At 39.4% G+C, this 26,808-nt stretch overlaps 1 protein-coding gene across 6 annotated transcripts in view; it reads right to left on the bottom strand.

The window, feature by feature from the left end:
• Positions 1-5,002: 5,002 nt before the first annotated feature.
• Positions 5,003-26,808, bottom strand: part of nfyc.S (nuclear transcription factor Y subunit gamma S homeolog) — a 46,011-nt gene continuing 24,205 nt past the window's right edge. For 5 of the 6 annotated variants that reach the window (XM_018247984.2, XM_018247980.2, XM_018247979.2 and 2 more), the window contains 9 exon segments: positions 23,215-23,322; positions 22,074-22,145; positions 16,057-16,170; positions 15,250-15,345; positions 12,270-12,443; positions 9,966-10,124; positions 9,520-9,624; positions 7,560-7,619; positions 5,003-6,012 (listed from right to left, as the gene is read on the bottom strand). In XM_018247984.2, coding sequence (XP_018103473.1) covers positions 5,893-6,012; positions 7,560-7,619; positions 9,520-9,624; positions 9,966-10,124; positions 12,270-12,443; positions 15,250-15,345; positions 16,057-16,170; positions 22,074-22,145; positions 23,215-23,313 — 999 coding nt within the window. In that variant the 5' untranslated portion in view covers positions 23,314-23,322 and the 3' untranslated portion in view covers positions 5,003-5,892. 6 annotated transcript variants of the gene reach the window in all.

Raw genomic sequence — 26,808 nt, 5'->3', positions numbered from 1 at the left:
GCTGGAATGTAGATGCTTTTTGAAAGCAGTCTTATCATTTAATATGCAATGCGTCCCTCTAAACATCAGCGCCAGCCATACTTAAAACGCTATGTATTAGACTGTACCTTTAAATCCAAGGGTGCCTGAACGGCAGTTCTGTTTTGTGAAGGTGGCACTTCTGTCACAATCAATGAAGTATATAATAGGTATACTTTCCAACAGTCACACGGTGGACAAAAAGTGCTTAGAATTAGCCTGAGGCGAATTAAGGCTCAGAATTAACCCCTTGCCTATGCTTTGTATAGTCTATCACGATTTTCTTTTCTTTGCTTTCTATTCAGGACACATCATTTGTCCTAGTCATTGAAGATATGTGATTTGTGAACACTGCACTGGAAGGGCAGAGACACACGCTCAGATTCGGGGAGATTAGTTGCCCGGCGATTGCCTCGCGAGGCAACTTCAGGTGACTTGGGAAACGAAGCGCACAAATTGCTATCCCGCCGGCAATTTACATTCTAGCCGAAGGGAGGCAGTTCGGGAAGATTAGTCGCCCCAAAGAAGAGGAGATTTGTCGCCGGCCAACTATTCTCCCCGAATCTGAGCGTGTGTCTTTGCCCGAAAACAAACAACTCACACACAGATGTAATTATTTCAGGCACCAGTGTAATGTCTATTTGAGTGACAGTTCAGGTGCAGGTTTACTTTTCACACTCAGCCAACATCATGACCACAATAGGTAACTACCTACTATTTTTATTAGGGGGGCTGTTGCCTGAGGAAGCAATACCTATACCGCAACTGCATCACCCCTCAAACCCCCCCTGCGTGCATAACTCACTTGGACTTAGAGAGGGACAACAGGCAAAACGTATGTTCAGCCCAAGCCCTATTCATTTGGCTCAATTTGAACAAGGGGGATACTGTCCCTTTAAAGGAATAGTTCAGTGTTAAAATAAAAACTGGGTAAATGTAAAAATTTTTTTCAACATAATTGGTTTAATGTTATTACAGTTTTGCTAATAAAGGTTAAATTGCCCTTTAAGCTGCAAGTCTCAGTTCTCCCAAGAGACCTGCTTATCTTAATTAGCTATACTTGTATCAAAGTGCAGGTACTGAGTATTTTGCGCTCTCTGCCAAAAAATTTGTAATCTTTTTCTGGCGTTAGTGCAGCAGATCAAAGATAAACGCAGACTGAGATGTCAAAATCGGGACTGTCCCTTGAAAAATGGGACAGTTAGGAGGTATGCTCTCTAACACTTAGTTAGTCAGTAACTATTAGGGGGGCCACATAGGACATAACTGTTCAGTGAGTTTGCAATTGATCCTTAGCATTCAGCTCAGATTCAAAAGCAACAGTTATGACCCATGTGCCCCCCTCAAGTCTCTGATTGGTTACTGCCTGGTAACCAATCAGTGTAAACCAAGAGAGCTGCAAAGCAGCAAGTAGTGTTCTGTTAGACATCTAGTCACTCCAGTCTTTATACATTACATTTTTATTTCTGCCCAGGCAACCTATTTACCCAATTTGTATTTTTACACTAAACAATTAAAGTAAAGTATAATGAAACAAGTAGCTAGAAATGTTGTACATTATGTTTTGGGCTTCTATACCAGCCCAAGGCAACCACAGAAGTGATGTGTGGACCAACCCAATACCCGCTTGTCGGGTTTGGGCCGACCTTGCAATCCCATTTGTGGCTTCCGACTTTTGCTTTTAAATTTGCACGCCTGCTTGCCCCGCCCCTTTTGTGACATCATTGGCGGGGCTGGTCTATAAAAGGAACCCAGAAGTCGAGTTCGGGCGGGCTCATAGAATATAACTGTCCTGGATCATTGCTGCTATTGAAAAGATGAAACTTTAGGCTGGTGCAATAAGTTCTGTATATAAAATAAGGCATTTTAGACATTTTTTTAGAATTTAGTTCTCTTTTAAAAATACCAAGGGAGGCTTTTTGTCTCCTGGCAATAAAATCCCAGTTCTTAGTGGTACAGCCTAGTCTCAGTGGATATTTTTTATTCTAAAGGGCTCTTAGTACAAAAGATACCAATGTAGATTTAAAGTGGGGACACATGGAAAAATTTGTTTTCCTGGAAAATCTAAAAAGAAGGCTTAGACTGACTGGATTACATCTAAATGCAGCCAGTTTTAAATCAGTGCAACAAGGGAATTTACAGTATATTTATTAGAAACGCCCTGCTTTCCCACATGCTTTGGTAGCATTATCCTGCACGAAGAAAGAAAGAACAGTAGGAATCAGCTTAGGTTATTTACCATGGCAGCTTTGATCCCTGCTTTACTATTTGTGGCTGAATAATTGACATTCTCAAGGGGATATATCAAGTTTTTCATCTTACATTGGTCTTACAGTTAACAAGCTTTTAATCCACATTATAAGCCCTAAAAGTATATTCTGGCACAGTCAGCACCCTTGCCAGGTCAAGTGGGGGCAACCCCGAGCCTATAAAAAAACAGGGGTATTATATACCCTAACACAGCCAGAACATAAAATTATGTATGAAGTGCTCAGAAAAATCTATCTGTGATGAGACCCAGTGAATAGACTTCCTTAATCCCCTGTAGCAACACCAGTCTGTCACAATTTTACTGAATGTGGGTATTGTATGTGTCAGGTATATGTTCCGTTACATTCCCACCACTTTTATTGGGAGTACAAGTCATGTAAGTCCTGCTGCCTTTATCCATGCTGCTGACCCCTACATTTGTGCAGATTAAGCTAAAACAATACATTTTCAATGTCAAATAGTGAAAATAATATAGACTGGTAGCACAGTTATGGGATGCCCTCTTGTGGACACCCCTGGGAGAAAAACAAAAGTAAAGCAATGGGTTGATTTTTTTAAAATTTGAATATACTCACCATTCGACTGGGAGGTTATTTAAGAAAAAATTACAACCCGAAAATTCGAATCGTATTCGTTTCGTATGTATCAAACGTGACATGAATGTCAGGAAGTCTAGTAACAATCTTCAGATGGCTCAGCGGACCTCTGCCATTGACTTGTAAATGAACTCGGCAGGTTTTAGGTGGGGAATATTCAAAATAGGACTGTTTCCATGGTGGAGGTGTAATAAATCGGACATTCCAATTCCGTTCGATTAGGGGGATTAAAATTTGAATATGTGAATTACTACCTGGGGAAGAGAATCCTCAGTTAGTGAAGAGGATTTGGGAGGGTATGAAAAGATGTAGAAGATGTTATTTATGGTACAGATATGGGACCAGAATACTTGGAACTTGGGGTTTTCTGGATAAGGGATCTTTCAGTAATAAGGCCGCTAAAAAATAATTAAACCCAATAGGCTGGTTTTGCTTCCAATGAGGATTAATTATATCTTAGTTTGGATCACATACAAGCTACTGTTTTATTATTACAGAGAAAAAAAAAGGAAATCCGAATTATTTGTTAAAATGAAGTCTAGGAAAGACGGGCTGTAATTCGGAGCTTTCCGGATAACGGATCCCATACTTGTATTATATTCTCTACCATATTGTTAACCAAAGCGCTCATTGCAAATGATTCCCTCCCCAGGTGGGGCCCATCTATCAATCTGGAAGAAGATGACGCTTTGATCTCATATATGGATAGGGTATTTCAACGGGAGAAGTCCCTTTTAAATAAACAGTGCCAATCAGGGCAACCTGCACAGTTAAGTAGAACAAAAAAAATGACTTGTTTGCCATGGTTTGTAAGCAGAAAGGACACATACTGGATTGCAGACCTGAGAAGGAGCAGACAATGAAGACGAGGTTGTAAAACAAGTGTACGTGTGCGTATGGAACACAAACTAGCTGATCCAGGCCAGTGAATTCACATGCCAGGTGACAAGGCTGATTTTGTGTTTTACTAGAAAAGACAGAATGTATATACATACCATTAATTCTTTCCCTGTGTTGAAACACAGCAAAGGCACACGGAGAGACACCATTCTCCCACAGCTAGAGGCAGTCATCAAAATATTTCTACAATAGAGAAGCCCCCCCCCTTTTCTCTACGCACTAAAGATGGAAATTCATTGCAAGTGGGGGGGAGGGGCAACTTGTCTTTGGGGACAGAGGTGAAAGAAACAGTTCAGTGTAAATATTAAACTGGGTGAATAGTGTACATACACTGTGTAGTAGGTGCAAAATAAAAATGTTTTTAATAGTTAGTTAGCCAGAAATGGCATCTATAAAGGCTGGATGTGTAACAGAACTTCCTGCTTTGCATCTTTCTAACCTGTTAGTCAGTCAGCAATTAGAAGGGGGGCCACATGGGACATACTGTAACTGTTCAGTTAGTTTGCTTTTGATCCTTAGCATGCAGTGTGGCCCCCCTTATAAAGTCTCAATGTGCCAGTGCAGTCCTCTTCCAACAGCATTTTCTGCCAGATAGCAGCCCTCCCACTGACCCCATACATGGAGCGATAAGCTTTTATCAGCCTATGTATGGCCGCTTTACATTCTTAGGGACAAAACTGGCCATATATGTACCAATGTCATATGTTTATTGCATGGTGGACTGTGGGTTGCCTGTCTAAGTATCTGGTAGTGTATCCTGTCCATTTGCATAAACTATGGCCCTCTGGGCGTTTAACAGCAGCAATTTGTACAAAGATGACACTTTTTCCTACGGAGGCACAGACCAAAAGCAATTCTATAGCGGATACCAGATTCCCTGATTAACAAGGAGACCAAGAGTATCATAACACTTGTATTATGGGCATGTGTTACAGGCCCACAATGTGGCTATGGCAACAGTGATTCTGTAAAAGCAAATTATTGGAGACACAGAGCCAATATTACTGGTGTGCTGCTTCTTCTCAACTGACAAAACAGCAGCTCTCTGTGTCTAAACTCCCTCACAATGTGGGCTTATAAGTGACCCCTATTGATGGGAGTGTAAATACAGTAGATAAATCAGATACAGAATTAGGCTGGTCCGATGCACACACACATGAGAATGTCATATAGCCTGCATCACGCTGTTTGTAAGTAGTCAAAAACCAGAGTAAATGTCATGTTTGAAAATCTTTTATTTTCTTCCAGTGAGCAGCCAGTGGAATGCAAAGGGGAAAAGAAAAACAGCCTGTATCTAAAAAGTTTATTGCTGTCTGTGCAGAATTGTTATGTGTACACAAAGCAGACTACAGCAATACATTAAAAAGACAAAAATTGGTAATACTAATAAAAACTGACCCCCCCAATACACACCAAACATTACTTCTTAAATATATATGTATCCAGTCCAAATGTAATGCCATGGCTTTGTTGCTGTGTGTCGGTGGCAGGTGTGGGTGGAAGTTTCTTTTTATCAGATGATGAACAAGAGCAGCAGGAAATGCTTTGTTACCGCTTCTTCTGGAAAAGGAAATGGCCAAAAGGAAGGACAGTGTTGCTTTCCTAAGAATGGGGCCCTGCAGACTGTTACTTTTTATCTTTACCAATTAACTGTGGCTCTCCTAGCACTGAAACGTGTGGTACATGGCCTCGTTTAATAACATTGTATTTAAAAGCATACCATGCCTTTAAATAAAAGGAAACAAAAACCTGCATGGTAAGTGTAATTAGAACAAAAGGGATGTGATAATGGGAAATGCACTGCAGGGATCTCATCCAGGTGTTTCTCCTGCTTCAGTTTTGTAGTCAAGAGTATTCACAACCCCCCTCTGAACAGTACTCCCCTCACAGGGCAACATACACAACAGAACCAATTCAGGTCCCCGCTATCCTGAAGGCTGGCACTAATCATGAACTGCAAACAATTTCCCTTTAACCCTTTGAGTGCCAGTAGAGCCTGTACCACACCAGCGTGTGCCATTGTTAGCACGTCTGAGTACGTGTATATATGTGTCCATGTGTGTGTGTCTGCGTTCTTTTACCAGTTCCTTCCTCAAGCTTTGCTTGCTCAGTCCCCCGTAACCCGAGTGCTTTGTCCATCCGATGTCTGACCACTGGACTGGATGAACAGCGGCTGTGCCATGTCCTGACCAGCTGGCATGGTGACTTGCTGAATCTGGTACAACTGCTACAAACAAAAAGGCAAGGTTGATTTAAAATGGCACAAGATTGAAGACTTTTACCCCCATATGTAAGAAAAGGCACAAAGTTTGCCCAGGAGCAGTAACCAAGAGCAACCAATAAGATGCTGCCTTTTAAACAGGTGACCAGTAAATGGTGCCTGCTGATTGGTTGCTATGGGTGATAAGAAGTGATGCAAACGTTGCTCCTGATATTAAATAGAACTCTTTGTTTACAAAGACATCGCTACACAATTCACTTACCACACGGGGAGGCCCATTTAGCAACGGGCGAAATTTAAAATTCATGTGAGTTTTTTTTAACTCTAATAAATTCGATTTTCCTCTAAATCCGATTGGGCTGTTGTTTAGGCATTAAATTGAATATCTAAAACTCAAATGAATTTTACTGACTCGAAAACTCAAATCATATTCGACTAAACTCATATCGTACTCGACTAAACTCGAATCGAGATTTTTCTCTGAAAAAAACTTGAATGTCTAGTAACCTGTTCAAACTGGTCGCTGGACCTCCCTCATTGACTCATACATGAACTTGGCAGGTTTTAGGTGGCGAATAGACAATTTCACATTTTTAAAGGGCCGCGGTTTTATAAATCTCGAAATTTGAATTGAGTTTGATTAATTCCCTGGTCGAATTTGACAGTTTTGACCATAAAAAAAATCAAAAATTAAAATTTTCAATTCGACCCTTCATAAATATGCCCCATAATGTTCATTGATTTAAAGGAACGGTAACACCAAGGATTTTTTTTGGGGGGGGGGGGACATGCTGTCACATTTAACCCCTTCCTGTAACACATCGATCAATCATTAACTACATATGTTGCTGGTCCTTCAAATGAATCGGTAAGTACCACTAATATGATATAAACAGAAACCCATTATAATGGAACAGAATAAGAATAAGAATGGAATTACATGTGAACAAACACACGAATTACATGGTGTCAAATATCTATGAAAACTATACCCCCCGAACAATGTAGTTTTTTTTGCATAAAACAGCTCATATGTAAAACCCTGCTTCATGTAGATAAAATATTTTCATAATGTGTGTGTGTATGTGCCATTGGGTAATCCTAAATAGAAAATTGCCATTCTAAAAAATAAGGGCCGCCCCCTGGGATCCTACAATTCACTGTGCACACAAACAAACTATACATGTAAGGTCACATGAGCCAATTAACAGACAGAGTTGTGTCTTTTGCTCCCACACTTCTTCCTGTTACAGTTAGAGTTGTAGTATTTCTGGTCAGGTGATCTCTGAGACAGCACAGATACCATCACGAAATGGAGGTTCAAGGCAAGAGATGTAAAAGGGCAATATTTACTTAAATATAAATACCTGTTTAGTAAGATTCTTTAATATGTCACTTAATATAAACTGTTTTCATTTTGGGGGTATAGTTTTCCATTAACTCATTACATTATAGTCTGCAAATGCGACATTTTAATAGTTAAAATGGGAGTGACAGACAATGCACTCTCTATACAGTATTATATATCTGCAGGCAGATCACTTTTGTCTTACCTGGCCATCAGTAAACTGGCTGAACTGCTGCTGTCCCTGCTGGACATCGGCTTGTGCAATCTGAAAGGAAAAAGAAGCAATCTGGTCACTGCATAAAAATACACATATGAGAAATGTGACAGATGAAGCATAGTTATCTGATGGGAGTATTTTATACCTGTACCCACTGGCTGGTAAATTAGCTAGAGAAAATGTATTTGTATAGTATTAGGAGGCATTAGCTTTATGCCTACAGCATTAATATAGACAAACAGATGGTTCATAAGGGTGAAGAATGTTTGGGAAATGTTCCAACATATTTTAATCTCACTAAAGACTGTAAATCCAGCAATTAATAAAAGTCAGGCCACACAGGCAGAATTCATTATCAGGCACCAGTGGGCAGAAGAAGCAGGTGGGCCAGGGAATGTCTCTATAAAGCCGTCAGTTAAATGGTCTGTAATATGCAGCTGCACCTCTAGGGCAAAGAATACACAAACCCACATTTATGTGACTTGTTCCTTAGGGGCCATTATTTTGACCTTCCATGGTTTTCCTCGTGTGAGAAGAAAGCCACACACATGAATATAATCCTTTGGTTTCTTTGATTAAACTATAAGGTCAAACGTACGGGGAAAACGGTCTGCCCAATATGTCATTCAGAAACTGGGGTATTATTGATGAGTTGGTCCTCCGCTTGCTACTATAACAGCCTTCACCACATCATCACAAGATGTTGAATAGTGTTTGATGTGATTCGTTTTCACAAAAGCATTAGTGAGGCTAGGTCCTGATACCCTTTAAAGGAGAAGGAAACCCTGTAGAAAAAAACCCCAAACCCCACGTAGACCCCTCCTCCCCCAAGGCTAACTCACCCCCCTGGGGAAATGCCCCATACTTTATACTTACTCCTCATCGCAGATTCTGGCAGCGGTCTTCACGGCAGCCATCTTCCGGGTCCTCAATAAGCTGACTGGGAGATCGGTATGTCGGCTCATGTGCAGTTGGAGCAATTTGCCGGTATTCGACAACTGCGTATGTGCCAAAATTGACAGAGATTGCAGATCTCCCAGTCAGCTTAGAGAGGACCCAGAAGATGGATGCCGTGAAGTCCGCTGCCAGAATCTGCGACGAGGGGTAAGTATAAAGTATGGGACATTTCCCCGGGGGTGGCAGTTAGCCTGGGAGGGAAGAGGGAGGGGGGCATTGGTTTTTTTCTATAGGGTTTCCTTCATCTTTTAAGGGGTTGTTCATCTTTGAATTAACATTAAGTATGATGTAGAGAGTGATATTCTGAGATGATTTGCAATTGTTTTTCATTCTTAATTTTTGTGCTTTTTAAGTTATTTTTGATTAAAAAACTCTCCAGTTTGCAATTTCAGCAATCTGGTTGCTAGGGTCCAAATTACCCTAGCAATCACACCCCAATTTGAATAAGAGACTTGAATATGAATAGGAGAGGCCTGAATGAAAGATAAGTAATAAAAAGTAGCAATAACAATAACATTGTAGCCTTACAGAGCATTTGTTTTTAGATGGGGACAGTGACCCCCCATTTGAAAGCTGGAAAGAGTCAGACGTAAAAGGCAAATGATTAAAAAACTATAAATAATGAAGACCGATTGAAAAGTTGCTTAGAATTAGCTATTCTATAACATACAAAAAGTTAACCCAAAGGTGAACCACCTCTTTTAAGATTTACTTTTGCTGGACAGCTAGCCTGAGCCATTAATACAGCTGCAGACTAATGAATTCAGGCAGTTAGAGGTCTCCTGGTACCTGCCAAATTAGACTTAGGTATCTAAAACATAGATGTAGTAAAAAAATAAAAAAAAAGCTTTTCCAACACAAGGGAAGACAACAAACAAGGTACTGCTAGGCAACTATTTATGTCAGTTAGTAACATGTAGTGACTAGTCAGCCAGTGTTTTGCATCCATAAACCAATGATCTGTAACTACATGGATAATTGGTTCAAGTACCTGCTGTGCATTGGTTAGGGTCTGGATTTGTCCCTGAACAACTTGTGTTCCAGACACTGGCTGGGCAAGTCGAATATACTGCAGTTGCCCTGTGTTCAGCTGAACCTAGAAAGAAAAACAGCACATTTGTTTGTTGGAATATTGAATACATAAACCGATAAATGCAAATGTTTTCTTCCATAATCCTACAAAACAAGGAGATAAGACCAATTTACTAACACAGGAGGTATTATAGAATTACAATATACAGAGTGCACTAATTTGATGCGTTCAGGACCAGATTCATAGATGGACTTTTGTTATAAAGCTAAAAGCCTTAAGCTGATTGACATCCATTTTTTTCACACCAGTAGAAAAGTGCAGCTTAACAAAAATAAGTTATTATAAGGTTTTTTTTGCTGCCATGTGACTAGCAGCGCCCATTCTCCATATTGGCTGACACATACCGGGATCTGCTGGATCTCTCCTGTGTTGGTGATTATTTGTTGCATGACTTGCATGGTCTGCCCAGCTCCACTCTGCCCTTGCTGAGTTTGTCCCTGAGGCTGTGCCTGTACAATCTGTACCTGCTGTCCCTCCCCAACCTGCATGGTGACTGGTGCATTCTGCACAGGAGAAATAAAGAAATTTTGGATCAAAGCCACAACCAAGGAGAAATACACAATTGAAATTACGTCCTGAATAACAAAGAAGACCATCAGGATCATGAGATTGAGTCCTTTCACTTATAATATAATATAAACTTCATCATACTAAAACAAGAACCTTTCTAAATACAATCAATTAAATATTCTGCATTGTTTCTGAAATAATCAAATTTATTTTCACTATTCACTCTCTCTCAATCTGTTTCTTTTCATTCTGTCTTCTTGCAGAAGTTGGATGTCAGATACTCATTGACAGCTGGATCCAATATATCTTTTAGGGGGCTTTTTTTCCTATCAGATGTATTAGAGCTCATTCATATAACTGATTCCAGTACAAACAACATCTAACAAATCAACTGCCTTTTGCACAAATCCTGCATGTAGAGAGACAGGACTTCTGGTGATTTTAATAGAGTGAGCTTTACTACACTTTCTAGGCAAAAGGAGCCCCCCTATAAGATATACTGGATTTAATTGTCATTCAAAATCAGATACCCAACTCCTGCATGAATAGAGAATAAAGAGAAACAGATGCTTAAAGAGGAACAGTGAAGATACATTTTATTATTTAAGAAACAGAATATTTAATGGATTGTATTTAGAAAGCTTCTTATTTCAGTATGCTGAAGATTAGATTTCATTTAGTTCCCCTTTAAAGAAGAATTCAACCCTGTATGAAATAAAAAACCTGTACCCCCACCCCAGGTAGACCCCCCTCCCTCCAGGCTAACTGCCCCCCCCGGGGGAAATGCCCCATACTTTATACTTACCCCTCAGCGGAGTTCCACGCATCCATCTCCTGCGTCCTCGTAAGCTGACTGAGAGATCGGTATGTCGACACATGCGCAGTTTGCGTCAACTGTGCATGCGCCGAATTGGACTGAAATTGCCCATCTCCCAGTCAGCTTACCAAGGACTAGGGAGATGGATGCGTGGAACTCCACTGGCAGAATCTGCGCCAAGGGGTAAGTATAAAGTATGGGGCATTTCCCCCGTTAGCCTGGGGGGAGGAGGAAGGGGGTCTACCTGTAGTTGGGGGTACGGGTTTTTTTTATACAGGGTTGAATACTCCTTTAAGGAGTTTCTCAATAGTGATACATTCATGTTACTAATGTGCTTTCTGGCCTTGATAGGATACTGGTGCACTAATCAAGCCCTTATAGATAATTAATTATACCCTGTAGGATTAGAAATTCATATCACTCAGAACTTTACTCTATCAATGTGATTATGTCCTTATACTATATTGCAAGCTTAGGAAAAAAACAATTGTTTCCTTATGGAGAAATAACAAACACTAGAGGGCACATTTACTTAGCTCGAGTGAATGAATAGAATAAAAAAAATACTTCGAATTTCGAACGTTTTTTATGGCTACTTCAACCATCTAATTGGCTACTTCGACTACGAATTTGAATCGAAAGATTCGAACTAAAAATCGTTTGACTATTCGACCATTCGATAGTCGAAGTACTCTCTCTTTAAAAAAAACTTCAACCCCTTACTTCGCCAACTAAAACCTACCGAGCATCAATGTTAGCCTATGGGGAAGGTCCCCATAGGCTTTCCTGCCAATTTGGGATCGAAGGAAAATCGTTTGATCGATGGATTAAAATCCTTCAAATCGTTCGATCCGAAGGACGATTATTCGTTCGATGGAACGATTATTCGTTCGATGGAACGATTATTCGTTCGATGGAACGATTATTCGTTCGATGGAACGATTATTCGTTCGATGGAACGATTATTCGTTCGATCGAACGATTATTCGTTCGATCGAACGAATATCGCTAAATCTTTCGACTTCTATATTCGAAGTCGAAGGATTTAACTTCGAGGGTCGAATATCAAGGGTTAATTAACCCTCGATATTCGACCATTAGCAAATGTGCCCCTAGCAGTTTTAAACCGACACCACTGTAAAGGCAATAACTGTAGGGGCAAATGCATTCTGCTAATAATATCTACATATTAGGCCAGAAGATGAATATTCTAAGTTGGAAGACCTATACAAAATTTTCCACTTGCTTTTGCCAGAATCCCACTCTGTTGCTGGCAAAGGGTGACACTTTTTTTGTAACCATTTTTTCATTGCAAGCTGACCTGGCCTTGCTGTGGCTGAGCAATGATGATCTGACCAGGCTGGAGGGTGGTGGTGGAGGATGTAGTTTGCTGAGCAGTCGCCTGCCCTTGCACTTGTACAGCTGCTGGCTGTTGTGCTAGAGTGAAGTAGTACTGAACTGGCTCTGTGGAGTTCACGGCCTGCCGGACCTCTTCCTGTTAAAAAGTAGTTAGACATCAATAAAAAGCCATCTTTAAATGATCGTATCAATCTATCAGCAAGAATAGAGACAGAGAAAAAGTATGCACAGGGCCTGCAATTCTGACACTATTACATTATCTGTTTTCCCTTTTGGTTATACCTTCAATAAGATTTGCTTTTATTCTACCCAAGCCAATTCCTTGTATCTTGCAAAAAACCCAAAAAAAAAACCGAAAACACTTTTCTGTCGTAAACACAAACATTTGCTTGTGTGTCTTGTGTTGGAGTTTTCCTGTGTTTAATCACAAGGGACACTTGAGTTAGTGCAGCTCTGTATATTCAGATTGTACTCGCATTGCCACAGGTAAGCAAAAAAAAAATCAAATGTTTCTTCATTGTTGGATACAAAGCTGGGACACGTAGAGGCACATTTATCAAGGGCCAAATTTCAAAATTCATGAATGTGATTTTACTCGAAATTCGATTGGGGGGGGGGATTATTATAAAAATCAAATATATCAAACTCTGACGAATTTAAACAACCCGAAAACTCGAATCAAATTAGATCAAACTGGATTCGAGGTTTTTCTCCGAAAAAAAAAACCATGAATGTCAGCAAGGCTATAAACATCTCCAAATTGGTCACTGGACCTCTCCCATTGACTTCTACAGGAATTTGACAGGTTTTAGGTTGCGGATAGTCTAATTCTAATTCTTAAAAGGCCAGAGTATGATAAATTTCGAAAATCGAATTAATTCCCATTTAAAACTCTAGTTGAGTTTGGATAATTCCCTAGTCGCATTTGACCGTCAAGGTAGCATTGAGCAGTAAATTAACTGTGCAGTCTCCAGTCTAACATTACCTGTTAACATCAAGAGATTTTTTTGAGACAACACATGAGGACTCTCCATGGCAGGGGGGGTAAACACCCTTCTCCCAGCCACCTTATGTTCACAGCTGAGAGTGTAGGATGTTTACAATCACTGCAGCATGGTTCAATTATAAAGAATCAATGCACAGGTTCATTTTCATTCACCTGCTTAGATATGAACGTACTCTTTGTGAGGGTGAAACAAAGACTCTGTGTAACCTTTACCTGCTGGCCCTGCATCCATGGCTGGCAGGCACCCAAACTTTCCTTATAAAGCTTCCTATTGTATCCCGTTTCCTCTTTGCTAATCTGCGATATCCTTTTCATGGGTGTGTGTGTATGTTAAATTCTATAGCTATGGCAAAATACAGTTAAAATAGAATATAGTATATACTAGTGATTGTGATCATTTAGCTGATAAACTTTCCTTCTCCTTTAAGATGTAACTGCAATTACCCCCAATATTATAATTTTTTTTCTGCTGATTAAAAAATATCTAAATGACACAGGCTGAACTGTCATTCAGATGGCAAGAACCCTTCCCAGTCTGTAATTATACCTCCCTTGCTGCAACCCAGTATAAAAAAAGTCACTGCATGTCTGCTGCAATATTTTGGATAGACACAAGGCAGGGCAGGCACTTGTTACCGATATTCATACTTCCAGCAATGCAGTCTATACAGCAAACACGGACCTTCCAAGAGTATGATTTAGGAGCAGTGCCCTGGAACAAACACTTTGAAAGCAGAGCTAGCAAGAGTCTAAGACAGCATAACAAGTATTGAATCACTAAGCGGAAAATATAAGAGCCAATCAACTACAGGTACTAGATAAGAGTTTTTATCCTGATTCCTAACGAAAGTTTCCTGAGCCACACATACATTATAAAAGGAAAGTGGGAACCATTAAGGAATATAATTTATGGGCACCTAGTTTTAATTCTGTGTGCTGTTTATATTAGTTCCATGCACAGCCATATATCTGCTCTAGAGAATCTTTTTAACGGAATTGAGCTTGTCGACTGAATTAAATACCAGCATGTTAAAGCTGCTGAGCAAGCAAGAGAGGTCTTATTGGGATACGCAGTTTTAGGGCTATTCCACACGGGGAGATAGCCTTGCGTTTGCGGCGACAAAGCGCCGCGCCAGTCGCCGCGACCGGCGCAGGCGACAGTTTTGTATGGGCGCCTATGTAAAAACGCCTGTGCTAACCACACGAGGCGATGCGCTTTTCAACAGTCGCCTGAAAATGCCTCGCCAGGCTTTTTCAGGCGACTGTTGAAAAGCGCATCGCCTCGTGTGGTTAGCACAGGCGTTTTTACATAGGCGCCCATACAAAACTGTCGCCTGCGCCGGTCGCGGCGACTGGCGCGGCGCTTTGTCGCCGCGACCGCAAACGCAGGGCTATCTCCCCGTGTGGACTAGCCCTTATACTCTCAGCACTCGGGCAGATGTCCCAGTGATTCAATGTGCTGCTGGGAAACCTTCAACTGAGCTGTGCAAAGAACTGATGCAGCTGGACTGTCCAGGGATGTTGTCAAAAATCCAACTCATGTATATGTAAAGTCGTCTTCCCACCCCTGAAACTGGACCTTGTAAAAGGAGGACTGTAGCAGCCAGCAGCTGTAAATATCCGACTGAAAGCTACTTACATTATTACACAGCTTCCAGTCAAGGATGTTTACAGAGGCTGTAACTGCCCATCTAACACCATTCACTTGGCTTAGAGAATGTGTGGAACAAAGTAGGTTATTAAGCGACTGTATAACACTTACCTTTGTGTGTCTCATATCACGGCCAAACTCTTCTTTTAACATTCACAACAGGTCACGAGCAGCTATTTCAAATCTTTATGAACTTACAAACTGAATTAACAGTTTGCCTTTTAAAATAAAGCTCTGTTTGCCAGTTAGACAGAACACAATATGATCCACTTTCAGGGCACTCACCTGTCGCTTTGGAGGTTTTAATTCATCCCTAGGGACAATGTCAATAAGGAAGTCAAACTGATCAAACTTTGTGATTGCCATAGCGATGTCATTTCTCTAGAGAGATACAGACAATAAAATAGTTAAATACTGGTCAACAGCAAAACTGCAAATATATGTGGCATATGCCATGGAAATATAACATAAGTGGGACTGGAAGAATGTTGGTGCTAGTTGTGAATATATACAGTGAGCACACAGAGTTCTCTTGTGGAGAAGCTTGGAATTAAAATGTGACGCTTATAAGCGCTACAAGGGTCAATCTGTCTTCAAAGGCAACATTATGAAAGTGTGGATTCATGTGAGAGGCCAAGATTTACTTTACATCTTGCAACAGAAGAAGAAATCAAGAAGACTTCCATGGATGCCGACTTTCTTTCCAAAACGTTGCCTACATTTCAATTAACAGTCTGGCCTGATCCTTGCAGTCTATGAAAAATATCTGGCGTGTAACAAAACTGATGAGAAGTGGCCCTTTGCAGAAATCCACACTACCCTCTCAGCTGCAGTAACTTCTAAAACTCAGAGCATCATAGATAAAGTTTTGGTTTATAAAGAGATGAAATCAGCAATATAAAAAACATTCCATGTCTGTCTCATATTGTGGGATTAAGATATGTTCAGGTCCAAGACACCCGTAATAACTCAGATAATGGAACATTTATAATTTTCTATGTAAACATGCAAAAGGACAGAAGGATCCGAGCCTTGCAGTAAAGTCCATATAAACCACAGATGTTTGGCAGCAAATATACAGTGTTTTATTACCTGAAGAGTTCTCCTTTTGTTGTCCTCTGTGTGAATCCAGGCACGTAAGGTTAACTCGGTTATAAAAATCTGTGCAGCTTTGGCAAACAGAACTGGAGCTTCGGCACTGATCATCTAAGAGGGAAGAATAGTAATGATAAATGTTGCAACATAATCCCTAGCTTTTATTTTTGGAGATGTAAATTCACAGCCAGATCTGCCTTCACGAATTGCCTGCAAAACCTATAGTTTAACTATGGCTAGGAATTATAGAATAGGGACTCAGTATGCAGTGAGGACTGCTCCATGGCCCCCCTTAAAGGGGAACTACGGCTTCCAAACCAAAATTTGATAAAGAGGCCCACATAACACAGAAACCCCTAATATACCATCACAGTTACCTGTTTCTTCAAAAAGTATGATTAAATGCCATTTACTATGCTGAAATCCAGCTGGTTAACAGTTCTTCTCTTTCTGTATAATTTTAAATCCTGGCAGGGAAGGAGGGACTAAACACTAATGTTACAAATTGTAACAACTTCTCCACAACTTACAGACAGCATGCCGGAACTACATAACCCACAATGCATTGCACTGTGATGTTCTGTTCCTTATTGAAATCACGTGTGCAGGGAATTGTGGGGTTTGGAGGATGCAGGCTAAGGACAGCTGGCTGTTGATACAAAGTAACAGTATTCAGCCAGCTCAGCAAAGTAGTCAGACAGATCAACAGGAGAGAAGGAGGCTAGGCTTAGAGAACTGTTGCAAACCATTAAAAATCTGAATTTTTAATTGATGTATATTGCAAAGTTGCTTAAAAATTATGTTTACTTTTCAAAAAGATTAAGTTATGTTTGTGTGCAGTTCCCCTGTAAGTGATCCAGTCACTGGATCAGTCCAATTGCATGCAAGACTTGTAAACAAATCCTAGAATGCCAGTGAACACTGTGTATGTTCTGCTTGGGATGGTGCCAGCTAAATGTGTAATGTCTTAGGCTTGAATTCAACCAAATACTATCTGAAAGGAATTTGTACGATCTGTGTGTCTGCATGGGCTTCCACTAGGTATTCCAGATTCTTCCCATGCTCCAAATAACTACAGATGAACTGGCTTTGCATTAAAATTACTATATTTTGCATGAGAGAGACATAGATTATAATACCAATGTGAATGATGTATCATCTCTGTAAAGTGGTCTGGAATATATCAGTGTTATATAAAGAATGAAAAGAATGTGTGAACTAATAGATGAAGCCGCCACACCAGATCATTTCTCATTACTTCTATAAGGTGTAACTGCTCGGTATGGTGCAAACAAATCCATGTATCAGAGTCACTGACTCATGTCAATGCTGTGAAACTGATATAAACTGTTAGAATTTAAGAAAAGCTCAACAAATAAAGTTAATTATAATCTTTATTCTAAGAGCATAATCTATAAATCTATAAGGTGACTGTATTGTGCAGTATTACCATGGTCATGTTAGAAAATCTATAAAGCTAGAATCCATGGCACAGCTAATACTAAGTCTTCTAAGTCTACGTCACTGGCTGGAGTATAATTTTCATTTTCCGTTGTGGGACCAGAATAAACATGAGGTAAAATGTGGGAAACTGTAAATTCAATCTAAAGTTAAATACATTTAGGACAAGAGTGTACGTGACAAGAAACTATATATTCTGGGAATGTTCAACAATAAAAGCAGTCTAAGGCATTCTGCCTTGCTCTCTCTCCAACCTGAAGGTTGTTTGGTTGCCATAGTTAGTAACCAGGATAAACTTATTATCATCCCCCCAGCGCTCTCTTATAGTTCAGTTCCAGGAACCCTGTCCACTTACTAGTATATCACAGTACCCAGCAAATAAAAGCAGTTTATATGAACATTATCTGTCTGCATGCAAACGTTTTTGAGCAGGCCCCCTGATCCAAATTTTATTTTGTAAAGCTGGCTATAGACGCAAAGATCCGATCATACGAATCCTCCCTATCTCCCAACCTGCCATTAACCAGATCAAATAAAGTAGAAAAGAACAGATCAGCCGATTTTGCCCCTGACAGGAATCATACAAAAGTTATGTCTGACAGTCTCCCACTGAAAATCGTCCGATCGGCAATACATGCAGAGATATTATCAGCAGCCGACAGAAACATTTTAACCTGTCCGATCGACCGATCTCTGTCGGACAAAAATGTCGGGACTCTCCACACACACCCATTCTATATATTTAAATGTTGTGAGGCATGCAAATATTCAACTTATTTTCAAGTACTCTTTCTTTGCTTTGCACATATAAAAGGAATGCACTCAAATTCCAGTATAATTCTCGGTGGCACTGAAGCAGAGAAAAGGCACAGCAAGGTTGCAGATTTCTTTTAGGCAAGAATAAAATACTTGTGACTACTGTTATGGCATATGGGCTGTTTTGATCAACACCGCTTTTCACAAGGAAAGGTCATACTCTACTCGCTGCATTCCAAATCACTGCTGTGGAAAGCCATTCTGGGCACTATCACCCCAACCCCCCAAAAAGTATCCAGGGGAAGGGGGAAAAAAAAAAAAAAGCTTGAAGCGGAGCACTATATCTTCTTTTCAGCATGAGTTCAATGTATACAGCTTGTTGTCTATTGTTTTATTAAGAAAACATCTATGTTTGTTGTAATTTCTTAAACTAAATGGGGTGAACAGGGAAACAGAAGCTACTCCATGTTTGATCCTTGTAAGATAGATACAGTGAAATCTCAATTTTACATCCCTCATTTTACATTATATTATACCATATATTATGCCTAATACATTTCCCTGATTTTTACACCATTTTATGTCTGGTCCCTTTAAAAAATGTAAAATGGGGGATCTACTGTAATTAGATTACTAAACAGATACCCCACCCCTGCATAACGAAACAGCCATAACAAAGTGAAAAGGCAGATTTGTGTACTTGTAACCTATTTTACTATTATCTCACAAGGACTAAAGATGGAATAGCTGCAATTTCGGTTAGCCCTGTTTTCATAAATAAAACAATCAGCACAAGCCCTGTCCATTGAACTCATATTGAACAAGGGGTATATCAGTGACAAGTCTCTAAAAACTTTAAAGGGGTGGTTCACCTTTAAGGTAACTTTAAGTATATTATAGAACGGACAGTTCTAAGCAACTTTTCAATTGGTTTTCAATATTTTTTTTTTATAGTTTTATAACTATTTGCCTTTTTCTTCTGAATCTTTGCAGCTTTCAAATGGGCGTCACTGACCCCATCTTAAAAGCAAATGCTCTGTAAGGCTACAAATGTATTGTTATTGTTACTTTTTATTACCCATCTTTCTATTCAGGCCTCTCCTATTCATATTTCAGTCTCTTATTCAAATCAATGCATGGTTGCTAGGCTAATTTTGACCCTAGCTACCAGACTGATTAAAATGCAAATTGGAGAGCTGCTGAACAAAGCTAAATAATTCAAAAAACCATGTATAGGAGAAAAGAAGAAAAGTATCCCCGTCTTCTTAATCAGAAAAATTACAAAAGGATATGTATTATCACTGTGTGATTTGTTTTCAGTTAAACCATTAGGTCACGTGATCCAGTATCTATGAGTTCCCCCCTTTAATAATTTATCCCACAAAGTCCTAGTGCTTAACCTCAATAAATTTACATTAAATAGGGTAAAACTAAGACACAATTAATTTTAAATATTGTGTGTATTTGGTAATTTCTAACTAATAAACAATTAATTTAACATTAATTAATGAATTACTGACGACCAGCTAAAACACCAATAAGGATGGTAAGTGCCACCAATTGTGATCGATTCACATTTAAATTACTTAAAAGTGCAGTTATAAATATCTCTGATTCCAAGAAAGGTAGGAAAAGGAAATTGGTAGGAGGGTGGAGAAGTCCCGTATTGTCTAGCTCAGTGATCCCCAACCAGTAGCTCGCGAGCAACATGTTGCTCTCCAACCCCTTGGATGTTGCTCCCAGTGTCCTAAAAGCAGGGGCTTATTTTTGAATTCCAGGCTTGGAGGTAAGTTTTTGTTTCATAAAAACCAGGTGTACTGCCAAACAGAGCCCCAATGTAGGTTGGCAATCCACATAGGGGCTACCAAATGGCCAATTGCAGCACTTATTTGGCACCCCAAGAAAAATTTTCAGGCTTGTTGCTCCCCAACTCCTTTTACTTCTGAATGTTGCTCACAGGTTCAAAAGGTTGGGGATCCCTGGTCTAGCTGATTGTTTTACTAACTGCGGGACCCCACAAAGGAGGAGAAGTCAGTGCTTCTGGAACTGTGGTCTCAATTCTATTTTAACTAGCTAGATTGAGAAGCTATCTTTTCTAAAAAAAACACACAAATTCCAGAGCACTTATAGTAAAAACAGTGAAACAAGAATACAGATGAGGAATCTCCTATAATCTGAGCAAAGAGAGGCGCCCAGATCACTATAAAAAAGTTTTTTGTAAAAAGAACCCCCCAAGGTTTTATCTAAAAATGGTATAAACCAGTGAGAAGGGCTTGCCATTTGCCATAGATACTGGATCACGTGACCTAATGGTTTAACTGAAAACAAATCACACAGTGATAATACATATCCTTTTGTAATTCTTCTGATTAAGAAGACGGGGATACTTTTCTTCTTTTCTCCTATACAAAATTAAATACTGACGGAAGTCAGATCCCCTCTTTTTAGTCAATTTTATATATCTGAAGTTAGATCATTCCTTTTTTATTGTAATTCAAAAAACCACAAATAATAAAAAATGAAAACCACTTGCAAATTATCTCAGAATATCACTCTACATCATACTAAAAGTTCTCAAAGGTGAACGACCCCTTTAACATGCTACCCTCAGTAAGTGAAATTGAAGAAATATATAAATAAATGAACAGACATCTGCAGGTAACCTGAATGCAACACTATTTGGTTCCTGGCTTGAAAACGCACAACATTTTCAAGCCAAGTAACATTAGTACTGGTGCTTTCAGGTAGATTGTATAGCCAATGGCAGCTGCAGTTTCAGGTACAGGTACAGGTACGGGATGCGTTATTGGAAACCCATTATCCAGAAAGCTCCAAATTACATCTCCCATAGACTCATTTTTTTCTAAATAAAGGTACGGAACTGGTTATCCAGAATGCTTGGGACCTGGGGTTTTCTGGATAATGAATCTTTCCGTAATTTGGATCTTCATGCCTTAAGTCTACTAGAAAATCATTTAAACATTAAATAAACCCAATAGGCTGGGTTTGCTTTCAATAAGGATTAATTATATCTTAGTTGGGATCAAGTACAAGGTACTGTTTTATTATTACAGAGAAAAAGGAAATAATTAAAAAAAAAAAAATTGGTTATTACATTATAATGGAGTCTATGGGAGACTGACATTCTGTAATTCAGAGCTTTCTGGATAATGGGTTTACGGATAACAGATCCCATATCTGTAATACAATTTTTAAAAAATTATTTCTTTTTTCTTAATAATAATAATAATAATAATAATAATAATAATAATAATAATAAGACAGTACCTTGTACTTGATCCAAACTAAGATATAATTAATCCTTATTGGAAGCAAAACCAGCCTATTGGGTTTATTTAATGTTTGTATGATATTCCAGTAGATTTAAGGTATGAAGAACCAATGTACAGAAAGCTCCATTATAAGGGAAACCCCAGGTCCAGAGCATTCTGGATAACAGTTCCATACATGTACTTCTTTGATGGCTTATTTAAGCCTCCTATACAAGAGATAATAAAAGAAACACAGATTGTTTCCATGCAGTCTTTTGGATTCCTCATTTACCAAACAGCTCCTGAGCATGTGCACAAGTAATTTTAGTACAGCTCTCCCAATTTCAATGCACATACTAATAAGTACACATCATTTGGTTGAAAGATCTATATGTGACAGGGATTGAGTCCAAATGAAGAAAGCTATAAATGACTCACCCAGTTCACATTGAGATCCATCTGAACAGCAAAATCCAAAAGCAGAACCATGTTTCATCTAACAACACTAAAAAACACATATATTACCTTCACATCTTCATCAAGTTTCATGATCTTCTTTATGCGAGCCAGAGGGAGGTCCTGAACTCTGAAATCTTTCTATATGAATAAAAAGAATTGTCATCCAAGTATCACTACAGTCATTTTACAGGTATGGGATCCGTTATCCGCAAATCAATTATCCAGAAAGCTCCGAATTACTGAATGGCTGTCTCCCATAGGCTTTATTTTATCCAAATAATCCAAATTTTGAAAAATGATTTCCTTTTTCTCTATAATAATTAAACAGTACATTTTACTTGATTCAAACTAAGATATAATTAATTCTTATTGGGTGTAAAACCATTTGATTGGGTTTATTTAATCTTTACATGATTTTCTAGTAGATTAAAAGTATGCAAATCCAAATTACAGAAAGATCCTTTGAGGGTAACATGCCCTTTAATGGAGGCAAATCAGTCCTAAAGGTGTGGAGATCCAAATTATGGAAATACCCCCTATCCAGAAAACCCCAGATCCCAAGCATTCTGGCTAATAGGTCCCATACCTGTACCACTCATTTGGCAAGGAGAGCTCATTCTTTTTAAAATATACCAATTGGCTACGAGGCAGATTGCCTTGGTAAGCACAACTAGTTCTTGAATCATATGGATAGGCAGTAGAAATGTAATTACCTTCAGCATGAAAAGCCTGCCTTTGTTTAAGCTGACAGAATGCCACAAACAACCCAGTTTTACTTTTGTTTTTCAAATACAGCAATAGTTTGAAAGGTGCTTTGTTCCTTAGAAACTATAGGTTTGGATTTTGAAAGGCCCAAGAGATGTGTAGAGTTTTTATTTTGACATAAATATACTACTACTATGTTGAAGAGAGGAGATCAAATGTCCTCTAGAATTCTTGTAATCTGTGCATGCAAAAAACATCCTCTACGATTGTTTCCCATGTATAGTTACAGACTTGAAATATTTTGCCTTCAAATGCCCTGAAAGAAGTGCCTGAGCAACAGAAAGCTGCTCCTGTCTTTTACAAATATCTACTTCAGAAGAAGATCCATAAAAATTTTATGAATGATATAGACTAGTGGGAAGACTTTTTTTTCCCATGGGAAACAAACTGTGCTGTTCCATTTTGAAAGTGACTATAACTAGATGAAATGAAGGTTCCTTACCACTGTTAGATTGCGGATCTCTTCCATAACCCTTGGCCAGAAAGACTGAAGGTTTTGCTGTGCATCACTGCTTGTTCCGAATCCCCCGTCTGCAGACATGTTTCAGGCCTAAATGTGAACATAAACATCAGTGTCAGTACATGCAGATCAGTGGCTTGTGAGATTTTCATTTACAAAAATGTTTTCCTTTTGCTCTAATAAAATAAAATTAGTGTACTTGATCCCAGGATCGTGCAGCCATGTTGGAGCACACGCATGCGTATAATAATTGAATGGCGCAACTTGCTCATCATACGCATGACGTCAGATGCTCATTATGCACATGCAAGCAGCAAAACATGGCCACTCGCAATTACAGTTCGGTGTAAAAATAAAAATCGGGTACATAGATAGGCTGTGCAAAATAAAACATGTTTCTAATATAGTTAGGCAAAAATGTAATGTATAAAGGCTGCAATGACTGGATGTCTAACATAATAGTAAGAACACTACTTCCTGCTTTGCAGCTCTCTTGCTTTCCACTGATTTGTTACCAGGCTGTAACCAATCAGAGAGTTGAGGTGGGGCACATGGGTCATAACTGTTTGCTTTTGAATCTGAGCTGAATGCTAAGGATCAATTGCAAACTCACTGAACAGTTATGTCCCATGGGGGCGCCCCCTCAGGTCGCTAACTAACTCGGAGTTAGAGAGCTGAAAAGCAGGAAGTTGAGTTTAGTTTGGTTATGTTAGATATGCAGTCACTCCAGCCTTTATACATTACATTTTTTGGCTAGCTAACTATATTAGAAACATTTTTTATTTTGCACAACCTATTTATCCAGTTTTATTTTTATACTGAATTGTTCCTTTGAGGGTAACATGCCCTTTAATGAAGGCAAATCAGTCCTAAAGGTGTGGAGATCCAAATTATGGAAAGACATCCTATCCAGAAAACCCCAGGTCCCATACATTCTGGATAATGGGTCCCATACACGTACATGTGTCTGCTAGACCAAAACTTTTGAATTTCTGATAGTCCTTTAACTATATAGATGATTCCGTCCTATAAACTAAGCCGCCACATTGACATGAATCCCAAACATGTTTTGTGATAAACACAAGCAGAGAAACTTAGTAACAGTAAGCACAGCCAGAGAATTCCTGAAAATACTCTTGCAGTCAATGAGCGAGTATAGGATTCCAAACTGTGTAGTCTATTTTGAGAGACACGCATGTGCACACCTCATTAAAAGTTCATGTGACATAGGAAAGAGCTTGCTGACAGATTTGCATCACTCATATCAGGATATGGGGCTCAGCAACCACAGGCTCTGGACACCTAGATGGCGAAGTAACGATCCAAACTGCAGAAAGTACTTACTGAAAATGGTAAGCAGGTCATGTTTTCCTTTAAAGGAGAACTAAACCCTAAAAACAAATATGAAATGCTGTATTTTACACACTGAACTTAGTGCACGAGCTTAAAGGCTCAGCATTTAAATAACAGTAATGATTTAGGCCTTCAAATTATGCACAGGGAGGGGCTCACCATCTTGGATCTTGTTAGAAGTGTCAGTGACACTGCACATGCTCAATGTGGCCTGGGCAGCTGTGGGGAAGCTAAGCTTAGTGGTTTTTGCAAACCATCAAGCAGAAAATAAGGTTTGGCTGCTTTAGATACTGATGCTACAGGGCAGAACATCTTTGGAGACTGGTCTTCCAGAGCTTTGGTGCTAACGGGATGCAGTCAATGTTCTCTCTAAGGTGTGTGTGTGAGTGTGGTTATGTGTATGCACACAAATTTGAGGCCAGTGAACACAAATTGTGGTTTGTGTAAAACACTAACATTTAGTATTAATTCTGACCTGATCACACAGTTTTTTAAAACCCCCAACACAAGTTTATAAAGAATTTTTTGTGCACATAGCCGAGAAGGAATTAGAGGGAACTTTGGCTGTAGTTGGCTTGGGCTGATTCATAAGCCCAAAACAATGTACAGCATTTCTACCCTATAGCTTTGTTAAGCTTTAGTTCTCCTTTAACACTTTTAAAGTCAGAGCACTTTGATTTTACCGTGCCATGTGTTTACCAGCAACCAAGTGGTTTGGCAAGATCAAAGCACAGACCAGAAATAAAAAAAAACATCTACAGCACTGGCATATGTTACAGTGTACAGCACCTAAGACGTTACATCCACACAAATATTGTTCATCGTTTTAGTTAAACCAAAAAACAAAACTATCTTCCATTGAGCAAGCTCACATTTCGAGTAGAGAGAGCATGCTTTTGTACCTTCACTATGAAAGTGGAGTGTAGATCTCTGCAGTTCCATGCACATCTGCAATAATGAACAAAGGAACCATTCATAGAAACACTCCGGAAAGAGTGACAGACTCAGCACAAAGAAGATAAGATATAGGATGGTTCCCCTTGTAACACAGGTGCCAGAGAATAGGGCACAGAAACCCAAACAGCTTTGTCCATCAAGGTAGCCTACCACAAAACTTAACCCCATACAGAAGAGTCGCCTTCAGGAAGATTTCCTGAGCTCTTCAGCAATTTCACTTTTGACCCATCTGCACACCCCCATATTAACAGGCACTTTTTCCCGAAAACAAAGCCACAAGGACTCACTCACAAACTTCGCATTTGGTGCAGATATTGTACCCGTCATTGTATGTTTGGGAGTTGCCATCATTTGCAGAATATACCAGGGGTGTAACTACAGAGGAAGCAGAACCTGCGGCTGCAGGCGGGGCCCAGGAGGTATAGGGGCCCCATGAGGCCCTAATTCATGTACAATTTCAATAAATATTGGTAAACCGGGAGCCCGAAAAATAATTTGTTGTGGGGCCCAGTAATATCTAGTTACGCCACTGGAATATAAATATATAGCAGCTCAAGGGGTGCAGAAGGGATTTCATGGGTGCATCTTTATAACAGCCTTCTCCTTAGGGCAAGACCAGACGTGGCATTTTTAAAAAAGCTCCATCGTGTGTAAATACGCATAAACTGCACTATCACTGAAATTAATGGAAAACGCACTATGGCAATTCTCACAGGGCGCTTGCAAGGTATATCCGCCATGGGACACCAGTATTGACGTTTTTCAGCAGAAACGTCAAGAAACGACCAAGTCAATAGACTCTATGGGATCTGCTCGTTTGAAACCACACTTTGCATAAATACGCAGCGTATTTTAAATATGGCGCCCAAATTCTCGCAAGATATACGCTTTTATACGTCAAAAATTATCGTCAATACAGTGTATTTACGTCATGTGTGACTTGCCCTTACTTTCTCCCAAGAGATCAGAAGAATGCTATCTGGTCATCCACATGACAGGCCGCATTGCCAACATATAAACATTTGACTCAAAGACCCATTGACTGGACTGAACTAAAAGAACCTATACAATGCATCTTAAAGGAACAGTAACAGCAAAAAATTAAAGTTTTTTTAAAGTAATAAAAATATAATGCAGTGTTGCCCAGCAATGGTATAACTGCTGTGTTTGCTTTAGAAACACTACTATTGTTTATATAAACTATAGAAAATAATGGTGTTATCTGTTATCCACTATATAATCTTTGCCATTTAGCCTTTTTTCAAT

The sequence above is a fragment of the Xenopus laevis genome, chromosome 2S (genome assembly GCF_017654675.1).
Source record: "Xenopus laevis strain J_2021 chromosome 2S, Xenopus_laevis_v10.1, whole genome shotgun sequence".
Lineage (NCBI taxonomy): Eukaryota > Metazoa > Chordata > Amphibia > Anura > Pipidae > Xenopus > Xenopus laevis.
The sequence above is the reverse complement of the archived record's forward strand: the minus strand, read 5'-3'. Positions and strand labels throughout refer to the sequence as shown.